General features: G+C 57.6%; 1 protein-coding gene across 1 annotated transcript in view; it reads right to left on the reverse strand.

Annotated features, from left to right (window-relative positions):
- LMF1 (lipase maturation factor 1) overlaps positions 1-11,012 on the reverse strand; it is a 64,988-nt gene extending 53,976 nt beyond the window's left edge. Inside the window, exons 1-6 of the mRNA XM_049639137.1 lie at positions 10,950-11,012; positions 10,548-10,675; positions 9,669-9,789; positions 8,934-9,023; positions 8,661-8,819; positions 8,420-8,490 (exon numbers count right to left, since the gene is read on the reverse strand). Coding sequence (XP_049495094.1) covers positions 8,420-8,490; positions 8,661-8,819; positions 8,934-9,023; positions 9,669-9,789; positions 10,548-10,675; positions 10,950-11,012 — 632 coding nt within the window. The remainder of the gene's footprint in view (positions 1-8,419; positions 8,491-8,660; positions 8,820-8,933; positions 9,024-9,668; positions 9,790-10,547; positions 10,676-10,949) is intronic.
- Positions 11,013-12,149: the final 1,137 nt, after the last annotated feature.

Consider the following 12,149-nt stretch of genomic DNA (forward strand, 5'->3'; position numbering starts at 1 on the left):
CCCCCCCCCCCCCCCCCCCCCCCCCCGCCGTGACCTGTCTCGTCACGAGAAACACCAGGTAAACCCAGCCTGAGGGACGCTGTACCAAGTAAGTGACCAGAACTGCTCACAACTGTCAAAGTCAGGAGAGTCCGGGAGGCTGGCACAGACCCCAGAGGGCAAAGCGGACGAGGTGTCATGTGCAGTGTGGCCCAGGAGGGGCCCCGGGATTGGGGGGCACTGGTGGGAAAGCTAGAGACACCCAACCACGGTCTCGTCGAGCTGACCGTCCCGCCAGTGCTGACGTCTCTGTTCCACCAGTTACGTGCCACCTGCGGGGACGCAGGGCGGAGGCTGACGGGGACTCTGCAACTTTTCTGAGTCAGAAACTATGTCAAGACCACCTTTTCAGAGGTCCTGTTGGCACCATTTCGCCAGGGACAAGCCACAGCCTCGGGTCAGCGCCCGGCTGGGCCCCGCCCCAGGGCGGGCACGCGCCTGGCTGTCATGAGGAGGACCGGGTCTCGGGGGCTCTGCCTTGTACGGGAGCCCCCCTCACCCTGGAAACCCGGGACCAAAGTGTGGCCGTGCCACTGCTAACCCCGAATCCACCCTGGCTCTTACCGAGGAGCACGGACCTCAGACGGCGCCTCGGAGGCTGCCTCTGGCTCCACCGTTAGTTTTCCATTTTGTGCTTTGCCTCTGGTTGCGTTCAGCCAACGGACTGTGGTCCTCTTGCTCGGCGCTTCTGTGCCCAGTTCAGGGCCGAGCAGGAGGAGGTGCTGTGTGCCCAGACCCGAGGCTGCCACGCTGCCGGGCCAGCCACATCCCGGACGACGGCTGCACGTGCCTCAACGCAGCCATCTCTCAGAAGCACCAGAACGCATGCTGCGGCTGTGCTGGCGGTCTGAGTTCCGGAGACACGTCATTGAAAAAAAAACCAATGCGTTTTCTCCATACACCAAGTCACACCCTCCGCCAAGCATAGGGCCCTGAGCTGCCAGCGGCCTTGAGAAGAGTGACAACATAAGAATGTGCCAGCCTAGAAAAACCCAGACCGCTTGCCTTCTCGCGGCATCCGAGTGTGGACCCGTGCACAGGCTCACCAGGGACCAGCCACGCCGTGATCGAGCCCCTCCCCGTCCTATGTGCTGTGGTGGTGGGGGGACCCCGTGAAGCCCCAGCCCTCATGCGCGGACTCTCTGGTGAGAGGAAGGCAGGTGGAGAGATGATAAGCCGACAGATAACGCAAAGACCCACGTCAGAGGGTGGTGGGCTGGAGAAAAATGAAACGGGGCCCGGGGCTGGGAAGCACGGCTGTGCAGGTGCAGGAGGTGGACTGGAGAGAGGCTTGCGGCCCTGGGGGCCACTGTCCCACAGTGGGAGCAGCCAGTGTGGAGGCAAGTGTGAATGGATGTGGTACAAAAATTAATCACAATCCTGTCCGCACGTCAGTCTTCCGAATGTTCAAAAGCTACTCATCAAGGCTAATACCAAATGGAAAACCAGCAGTGCTCTTCCTTGTCAAAGGTATTTAATGTTCGTTTATTTTTGAGAGAGACAGAATGTGAGTGGGGGAGGGGCAGAGAGAGATGGAGACACAGGATCGGAAGCAGGCTCCGAGCCGTCAGCACAGAGCCCGACGCGGGGCTCGAACTCACGAACTGCGAGATCATGACCTCAGCCGAAGCCGGACGCTCAACCGACAGAGCCACCCAGGCGCTCCCAAAGGTATTTTTTTTTTTTTCAACGTTTTTTTATTTATTTTTGGGACAGAGAGAGACAGAGCATGAACGGGGGAGGGGCAGAGAGAGAGGGAGACACAGAATCGGAAACAGGCTCCAGGCTCTGAGCCATCAGCCCAGAGCCTGACGCGGGGCTCGAACTCACGGACCGTGAGATCGTGACCTGGCTGAAGTCGGGCGCTTAACCGACTGCGCCACCCAGGCGCCCCTTTTTTTTTATTTTTATTTATTTATTTATTTTTTTTTCCCCCAAAGGTATTTAAATATGAGACCAACCACATGCCCATAGTAAGTACAGGGATCGTGCTTTAAAAGAGGTATAAAATTCTCAGTAAGAGGACACAAGCCATTAAGAAGAGATGCGTTGTACACACTTAGGAACTATTAACGGCACTAAAACTGCACCGGTATCAGTGTCTCCATTCAATGAATCCACACAGACAAGAGCTGCTATTGTAACAGCAACAAAGCATGGCTTCCTCGCTTAAAATTTCTGTTTTAAAATATCAAAGCATTTACAAAAGAAACTGGCACACAGCTGCTACTCCAGGGCTAACCTAACAATGCCTCTCCCTGTTAGTGGCGTTGGCAAAGGTCAGGCTTGCCGATGCTGTGTTCCTCTTGCATCCAACAATGGGGCATCGGAGCCAGGAAGCTCCAGGGACACACGCCAGACTCGGGAGGTTCCAGGCCAGCCAGTGGCTGCAATGGTGTCTGAGGAGACCAAAGCCATTCTCTGGCCTCCCAGCTGTTCACTGTGATTCAGGACACATCACTGTTTACCTGGCAGGGAAGGAGCATGGGGGCAGTGGTTCCTCCTGCCTCAGACAGGCGACTGCTAATGCTGCAGAAGTAAAGGGAAGGACCCATCTCACCAGTTGCTTTTAGCTATGACCAGATGAGATCAAATGTGATAAAAAAAAATGCGATCAAAACATGGGCTTAAAAATGATTCTTCCTAAGGAAGAATAACGCTCTAGAATATACATGGGGAAGAAGGCTGTGGACCAGTGGCTGTGTCTCTGAGCCTTACCCCAGCACAACTGCAGGTACCTGTCTCTGTGAACTATAAAGATCTCGAAGATGGGAAGAAGGACAAATAGGTCAGTGGTACCCAATCTGGCAAAGAGTTAACCTGCCCCGCAGTCTCCAAATCCAGAGACCTATAAAGCATCCACTCCAGGTGGTAATAGTTCCCAAGAAAAAATCTCTACGAAGGGGGTGGGGAATGGGGAAAGGAAGTGACAGATTATCTAATATGTTTGATTCAGTAAAAATCGTATTGGAAGAAGTCAAACAGTTGTGTTGGTGAATTTGGAATGAAATGTTAAAGCATGATCAGAGATGAAAAACAAAGCAAACAAAAAAAGAAGAGGCAACTATTAACTCCAGGGAAAACAACGAGTTACCAGAAACAAGCGAGCACAATTTACTGTTGGCTCAGCAGATGACATTTACACAATGTAAAGACTGAATATGAATTTCATATACTATATTTGTGACACACTTGTACTGAGATGAGGGAAAGAGAAGGATATGGGAGGGAGAGTAATCCTTATCATTCACAATAGGAAGAATATAGAAAAAAGCTTAAGTGATACACCAAGAATAGTCTCCATAAATGTATTATTCAGAAATATGGAGATAAATACCAGCAATGGTAAAAAAGTAAAGGAGTTGCTCCAGGAAACAGAATGGGGGTGAGCAGAGGTAAAAGACACTGCTGTTTTTGTTATAAGCTGTGACATACACTTTCTTCCTAGTCCACGCACATTTCTAATGTTTCTTAGAATTAGAAGAACAATCTTAAGGCCCAATTATCTGCTCACAGTGTAATAAAATCAGAAACTGGTCAACAAAAGGTACCCTACAAAACCCTGAGGGCTTGGGACTTTGGAAGCTCTTCTCTACACAGCACTTGGACCAAAGAGACATCAGCACTGACAATTATAAAAGTATACTGTGTGCCATTATCAGGAAGACACTGGACTCTCAAACAGGCAGGGTGGGTGGCCAGAGACACAGAGGGGAGTGGTCACCTGCCTCTATGCTTTCATTAGCAGGTAAGAAGAGATGGAAAATTAATGAGTTAAACAATCAACTCAAGATCTTAGGAAATAATAAACCCTTTCCTCCCAGAAAGAGGAAACAACCTATAAAAAGTAAAAATTAATGAGCTAGAACACATTTTTTAGAAAATCAGATAAAACCAGTTATTTGAAAAGACCCACCATGGAGACAACCTACGGCTGTTTTGACCACAGGGATAAAGGAGGGAACAGACAAGCACTCAGGAGTGCCCAGGAGCTGAGCTAGAACTACAGCTGGGGGTAGGGGTGGAAAGGCCACTCCGAATAGCATGCAGCCATAATGGTAACAGCAGGAGGGTGTGGGGGAAGAGTGTGTGGCAGTCGGACAGACCCTGGCCGCAGGGACTTCAGCAAGTCTCCAGAAAACAGGGTGGTGATAAAACCATGGTTCTCAACCCCCAGGGGACCAGCATCCGGGAGACTCAACAGTTCATCAAACGTGATGTCACCATCAGAAACATGGGCTGACAAGAGACACTGGATTAATTCCCAAGCACATGGCTCTGCCGCATTTAATCTATAACAACTTTCCTGTTCTAAAGTCTTAAGTTGGATACAAACCCTTTTCCACATTTCTATTTCAAATCACTGGAAATAAATCCAAAAGCCCCCCAAAAGCAAATGCTAGTCAAACATCCACATCTACACAATTTAATAAAAATAAAAGGCAATTTAGAAGCATTGCAGACAAAAGCCACCCACATGGATTCAGAACTAGAAGTGTGAATAAAAGCAACAAAATGCTTCTTTTCTATACTAGAGTTCTGCATATTAAAGAGATAAGCAAGTTTCAGAACTAGAAATGGGTAGCTAGATGTGATGGGGAAAATGGAGAATAAGCAAAATGTTAGTGATCACGTAAGGAAGAAAGGTCTTTAAAACAGATCTTCTTCTAGGTCTTAGTAATTCTCACCAGATAGTCCTAAGTGAAGAGAATGGCCCATAATCAGCCCCATCTGGGTGTGCGGTGACCTTCACCTGAGCGTGTGCGCACATGTGTTCGCACACAGATCTTAGGAGGCGTCAGGGTAAGAGAATACGGTAAGATAGGAGTTACCGGGGGGAAGGAGCAGACCGAAGATGCAAAAGACCACACTGGAAAACAGCACCATGTACGGTGTGTGGACACGAGGGAGGAGAACCCAGCACCTTGAGAGACTTGCCCAAAGGGGCCCCGGCACCCCAGACCTGACTTTCCCCCTTCAACACGCTGGGCTGAACACTGCACACCCCGGGGGGCAACTGTGCCACGTGGGTCACAGCCAGGAGCGCCTTCAGTGACCCCCGGGGCCACAGCCCCTCAGGACGGCTCCTTCTCTCCAGGAGCATGGTCTCCCTGCACTGGTGACCCCAGGGACCGGAGAAGGGAACAGTGGTGTGCCGACAGAGCCAGCCGGGCAAAGAGAGGATGGCGGGGCCGGTGGGGGCGGAAATGAGGCAAGAATACTCCCCCTGGGGGCGCCTGGGTGGCTCGGTCGGTTAAGTGTCCGACTTCGGCTCAGGTCATGATCTCACCGTCCGTGAGTTCGAGCCCCGCATCGGGCTCTGTGCTGACAGCTCGGAGCCTGGAGCCTGTTTCAGATTCTGCGTCTCCCTCTCTCTCTGCCCCTCCCCTGTTCATGCTCTGTCTCTGTCTCAAAGATAAATAAATGTTTAAAAAAAAAAAAAAAAAAAGAATACTCCCCCTGGCACCCGGGTGGCTCAGTCGGTTGAGTGTCTGACTTCGGCTCAGGCCATGATCTCACGGTTCGTGGGTTCGAGCCCCACGTCAGGCTCTGTGCTGACACCCAGAGCCTGGAGCCTGCCTCGGATTCTGTGTCTCCCTCTCTCTTTGCTCCTCCCCTGCTCACACGCTCTCTGTCAAAAATAAACAAAGATTAAAAAAAAATTTCTTTTAATTAAAAAAAAAAGAAAACAATGCTCCCCCTGGATCAGGACCAGCCCCAAGACCCTGATGGAGAGAGCACCAGAAATTCCAGGCAGCCCGGGTCACTACGGAGAACACCCAACACAGGCCGACAACAGGAGGTCTCTGGGCCTCTCAGGCGGTCGTGGCCAGCCAGGGCTGCTCACAGTGGGTAAAGGGCAGAAGCCATTCAAGACGGTTCCTCTCACTCTGGAAAGGGCTATGCCTGCTAGTTGAGATGCTTCCCAGCCCACGCAGGTCACACGGGACCTCTGAAGACCACCTGGCACGGGCTTCTCTGTCCCTCCTAAGGACCCGAGCGGACAAGAGACCAAATCCAAACAATGCTGAGCGGCCAGTGTCACTGGCGGGGAGCAAGGAGAGTGCGAGCGGACACCCATGGAGCCATGCGAGGAGAGTGGCTGTGTCAAGCCCGAGCACCCCGGAAACCACAGGGAAAGACGCCCCCGAGAGGCTGCACAGCCCGGCGAGCTCACAGGCCAGGACAGGAGAGGCTGCCTCTGATTATGGGAGTAATGCGATTACGAGAAACTGCTTTCTCGGGCTTGGGGGCTGGGAAGGGAATTAGAAGAACCACCAATTAGAGCAGAGGATATGAGATCCGGGCAAAGCGCAGAGCTGGGACACAAGGGTCTGGAGACGGTTTGGTGGGATCTGCTGTCACAGAGTCCGCCCGGCCCTCGGAGGCGGTCTAATCGCTTCCTGCAGGCGAGCTCCGCTCCAGCACTAATAGGTTTTAATAAAAACTTCCAAATGGACCAGTAAACCCCTCATTAAGCTGTTTTTAAAGCACGAATTTAAGAGCAGCAAGGGTAAGGGGTCACAAGCAGCATTTAATTCACGACGGCTGGTGGGAGGTGCTGCTGGGACAGACACCGGAGTTCAAGGGTCCAGGCCACATTCGCACCGATGCCAGCACAGGACCTGCCTGAAAAGCGCACCTAATGAGGCAGCAGCGACCGGAGGAGAGTGCCAAACGCCCGGGGGGCTGCTCCTGTGAGCACAGCCACAGCCTGCAGGGACTCGCTCGCCCCTGACGCCCCGCACGGCACGTGTGCGCCCCACCTGCACCTCTGAGTGCCGCGAAACACCGACGGTGCACCCGCCCCCCGTCCCCATAGCCCACCCACGGTCCTCCTGCTGCCATCCAGCCCTCCTGGCCTCAGGAGATGGCGGTCAGCCCCCAGTCTCCTCCAGGGTCCTGCTTCCTGGCCCCGTGGCCCGCAGCTGGCCCTGCCGGTGAGGACTACACCCGGCGTTCAGCACAGCAGGATAAATGAGTAGCTCATCCACTGAGCTGCTTTCCGAAACCAAGCGTCGCTGACGCATCTTGTTCTCGGCCAGACGGGCCTGCAGTGAAAACAGAATATGCTCTTTTCCTACAAAGGAACGTCCCGAGCCGTGGAGCCCGCCGGAATCCTTCTCTCAGACCCCTCGCGCCCCAGGGACGGGTGCCTGGGCGGTCTGACGCAGGAGGACCCGTGCTGCTGACTTGCTTCCCGTGTCCAAGCACCGCGTGAGGTTTCAAGCCGCGAGCCGCACCTGAGGAAACGAAGCAGGCCTGGGACCGCAGCTGCCCACTGTCCCGGCAGCGCTAACGGCACTAACGAACGTCTGAGCGTTCACGCGGCCTGAGGGGCTTGTATCAGTTTCTACCTGCTGTTTCCCGCCCCAGCTGGGCTGCTGAGCCTCGGAAGGAAGGGGCCAGATCTCCACGCCCCTCAACAAAGGACCTTAACCACGACAGCACCAAAACACAAAAAACACAGCCCGTGCGGCCACAGGCAGAATGACGAAAAGCTATGGAAATACCACCCCCTTGAAAGAAGACTATGGCGTAAACCGAACGTGCTCAGGGAGCACATGCCCACGTGAACACCAAGGTTCCCGAAGCTCCTGATAGAAGATCAGTGTCGGGGGAGGTGGGGACCCGGACCTGCCTGGGAGACCGCCTGGAGGCCAACACCAGCACATGCTGGGGTCCCTCAAGCTAAAATCGCAATCTAAGTTACCGGATCCTTTCTAGGGCCGGAGACACTCCAGAAGCCTCAGGGCCTCGAATAGCAGAGAGGTCTCATCATGTGTGTGTCTGGGCACAAGGGCCCTGTGATGGCTCAGCTCCAGGTCACGGGGCCTGTCCCCTCTGCAGCCGCCAGCTGGCCTCCCCTGGTGCCCGCGGCCGGCCCAGGCCCGGAGGGGTGGAGCCCTGCATCGGCACCAACACTGGGGGGAAGCCGCACGACTCAGTCCCGAGGACAGGGGGCCCTTCCTGGGTCCCCACCTCACCCAAAACAGGTGGCCATCAGGCCTCAGGCCACATTGGGAGGCTGCGGGCCAAGAGCAGCCCCTTCTGGGCAGAAAAGACCGGAAATACCAGCCGGCCCGGCCTGCTGATTGCTACACGGCTTTCAAGGACGGCGCAAGGGCCCCACCCTGAGCTCATGATCATCAAAGAGCCCTTTCCGCTGGGGAGCAGGAAACAGCACTTACAGGGGACCTGAATTAATTACCTTTACACCCACTCTTTGAAGTAAGAGTTACCAACCCAGTGGCCTTCAAGGCACAGCCACACGGAGAGCCTCGGCAGAGAAACAAGCGGCAAAGCAGCCTCCTAGCACCCGGTTAACAGTGGCCTTCATGTGTCCTGGAGCAAACAGCCCTACTGCCCTGACCGTCACCTTAGCCGGAGTCCCAGCCGGCTGCAAACAGGCACTCGAGGGCCCGGGTCCCGGGACAGCAGCAGGTGCCACTGACGATGGGGAGCGGGCCCTCAGGACCGTGGAAAATGTTCCAGACACTTGGACATCCTGAGAAACGTGTGGTCGTTCTGAACAAGGGGAAGGCGCTAGAAAGAGGACGTGGCCCCGCGGCCCTCCTCCCAAACCGAAGGGAGTTATATCTCACCTACCACGTCCTTACAGGGTCAGAGAAGGCGGCAGCTTGAGTCCGCAGAGGTAAACAGCCGTGCCCGCTCACGGCCTGGCCGGCGAGCGCCCAGAACTTCCCACGGGGGCGGAAGCGGGCTGTGCCGTGCGTGCCCAACGTGGCTGCCGAGCGCTTGCCGTGGCGCAGGTGTGGCTAAGGAGCCGCACCTGGTCTCACCTGACTCTCATCAAGCCGCCCCGCGACGGCTGGTGACGGAGCAGCTCCGGGGGCCGCGGGCCGGGGCCCGAGTTCTCCGGGAACGTGTACCCCGTGCAGCTTAGCGCTCGGCGCGAGACCCAGTGCGGGCGCGGCCTCGTCAAAGTCCACTTTGCAGAATAGAGACACGATAAATGTTAACTAAAACGAACCCAGAACGGCGCGTACACACAGGCCCAGAGGGCCTGCTCCTCGTAAGAACCGAGTTCCTGCGGGCAGCCCCAGGTGAGGCCGACGGGCCCCCGCCCGGAGGCCTGAGTCCTCTCCGTTTGGTGGCTCTGGGGCTTGGTGGCTGGGCCGGTGGCTGTCGTCCTGTGAGATTAGCGAGGGAGAGAGCAGCCTGGGACGCAGAGGGGCCGCACCAAGCGCACCCCACACGCCGCCTTCTTCCTCGGGGGCCTGCTTCCACGGGAGACGTGTCAGCAGCGCCACCGGCTCCCGGCGACACAGCTGGGGCTCACGAGCGCCAGGTAGCGCCCACAGATGCACAGATGGGGGGCAGACTTGTTTAAACTAGGAGCAAAACGGTGGCTGTTTGCCCGAGTCTCCCGACGCCAGTGTTCCCGCCGAGGACGCCCTCGCGGCCTCACAGATGCCCGCAAGGCTCGGGCACCGCCAACCCCGGGGACCGGAGGGGCTGGGGCTCTGGGCTCTGCCTCCATTTCCCACGTGAGGCCTCCTGCGGCCCCCTCCCCACGCAGCTCTCCTAAGCGCAGGGGCTTTGGCAGAGGGGCCGGCACGGGTCTCCCAAAGCCTCGTCGCCTCGGGGGGAGGCAGGCCGCGAACCTCGGCCACCACACCTGCCGCTTCACCGCCACAGGCGAGCGCGTTCTCTGGCTTCACGACCGCCGATTTTATGGTAGCTATGGTAACCGCCCCGGATTCAGGGCACGGGCGCTTTTCCCACCTGGAAAAGGAGTTAGGGTCTGCCGGGTCTCAGTCACAACTGGAAAACAACAATACTCCCGCAGCCGCAGGTAAATCAAGCAGATTTTAGCAAGACGAGAGGGAGAAGGCAGGTTTCTTGGAGGAGTGTCTCGCAGTCACGTGGACCCTAACGCTCTCGCCGACGGCGAACTTCACGCCCAGACTTCTAGCCTCCCCTGCTCCCAACCGCATGAGGCTGGCAGGGTACGAACTCGCTCTTACGGTTAAGAAGCGCTCCACGGGCAAGGGGGACGGGGAACCATCCCTGCTCTCTTCTGGCCGAAAAGTTCAAGACACAAGCCCGAGAAGGAAGGCCGCACGCGGACGCAGCTGGCCGCCCCTGACACCGAGGGCTGAGAAGTTGGTGAGGGACACGGGCCCAGGGCAGACGGAGAGCCTCACTTTCGATTTTAAATTTCGACTCCGGCTTTGTCACCCACCTTTTAAGGTAATTCAAGATCGGAGAAACAGTCCGTGTTCGTGTTCCTCTTGCCAGAATCCGACACTCTTCCTTCGAGTTGATGCCCATTTCTGTGACTTCAAGCGTCTCTGCCTGCAGAAGCCCTCAGCAGCCCCGGCAGAGCAGCGGGGAGAGCCCGCACGTGCCTTCCTGTTGAGGACGCGGCGTGGCCGGCCGGGGGGTCCTCCCTCCTCTCTGGCACTGACAGGGGTGCGCAGTGCTGTGCCTGTGGCACCGCTGGCCGCAAGGAAGCTGCTCTGGTCCTCTTTGGTCCTGACCCGTCTGACCACGACGTGCGTGGGAGGGTCTGTGGCATGCGCCCTTCATTCGGGTCTGGACAGTCCTCGGCTTCTATTCCTTCGACGTTCTTCTGCCTGCTGTCCCCGCTGGCGTGCGCCCCGCCCCGCTGCACGGCCAGCAAGGACACCCTGTGCCCAGCGCCCCCGCCGGCCCTGTCTGCTGCTCTGTCGGGCGGGCCGGGCGGGGCGTCTGTGAGTGGGCACCGTCGTGGCCCCTGCTGGGGCAGACAGACCCACCCCTTCCTTCCCCGACGGCTCCAATATCGGGGTCACCCCTGCTGCCTGCAGGCTCCTTTTCCCCCTGCGTGCGTACATCTAGAAATTCTTGTTTAGGTCAAACGCTGTGTAGAGAAACGGTGGGTCCGGAGAGGAAGGGATTACCCAGAAGTGAGCGTCTGCAGTGAGGCTGTGGTCCGGCAGGGAGGGTCGGTGGGACGGGGTCATCTGGCCGGAAAACCGACTGTGCTCTGTGAGCGACCCCAGCACGGGGCCTGGGGGCAGCCTCTCCCCATGGCCCTTGCCCACCCGTCGGCAGAGGAGGGCCCTTCCCAGCCTCCTCCTGACCCCCTCCAGCCCACCGGGCAGCTGAGTGGCAGCACAATTGCGGCCCCTCACCAGGACACGGCCTCTGCTTCAGCCCCCCTCCCCGGGGCCTCGGGGCTTGATGTCCCTGCCCCAGGGCAGTCTGTTCCCTCCAGCACGGGCCACCAGGGAGACCCTCTTCGGCTTCCTGCCCTGCCTGCCCCAGGCCTTCTCGCGCGCCCAGGGAGGCCCGCAGACTGGAGCTCGGAGCTGCCACGTCTGGGACAGTTGCGGGGGCCTCTCCTTGCCAACCCCCCGGGCTCTCGGGCTCAAAGGTGAAACCAGTCACGGCCCCACGCTCCCGAGCGGGCGCTGGGGGTTCAGACCCTGCAGCTGCTCCACTGACTGGGCTCGCGTGGGTCAGGCCACGAGGTGGTCTCGCACAGCACCCAGCCCCCGCTCCCCGTGGGACGGGAGGGACGGCTGTCGGGGACGCTGTCTCCTTCTCAGCGTCCTGCTTGCGGATGGCCAGGACGGGGCTGGTGTGCTTGTGGGTGTCCCAGGGGGCCTGAACAGGACATACGCGATCCCCGGGGCGGGCCGCTTCCTGCCGGACCTTCTGCCAGACGCCCGGCAGCCCCCTCAGGCCATCCTCGCCAGCACCCCTCCTGCGTCACTCGTGGTCCCGCAGGGGACGGCCTGCGTCCCCGCCAACTGCCGCTTGTGCTCTCAGGAATGAGGACACGTCCCCCGTGTCCTGGCCGTGCCGGCTCCTCACCTCTGTCTGTGCTGGCATGAGCACAGCCCCCGGCCTCTGGCCCTTGTCTCGGCCGTGCTCCCCCCACCGTCCGGCCAGACCTCCGTGTGTCCGATGGCATCAGGGCGTTCCGTCGATCTCCTCTTCCAGCTGGAACGTGAGTCTGTGACGCCGATGCCATCGCCGACGTGGTCTTTAGGGCTACGCTTCCTGTCCCTGTGCCCCCCTCTGTCTTTCCAGATCACTTGGATTTCTCAGAACACCGCTTTGTCCGGCATTTTACCTGCATCTCCACGTGTTTC

The sequence above is a fragment of the Panthera uncia genome, chromosome E3 (assembly GCF_023721935.1).
Source record: "Panthera uncia isolate 11264 chromosome E3, Puncia_PCG_1.0, whole genome shotgun sequence".
NCBI lineage: Eukaryota > Metazoa > Chordata > Mammalia > Carnivora > Felidae > Panthera > Panthera uncia.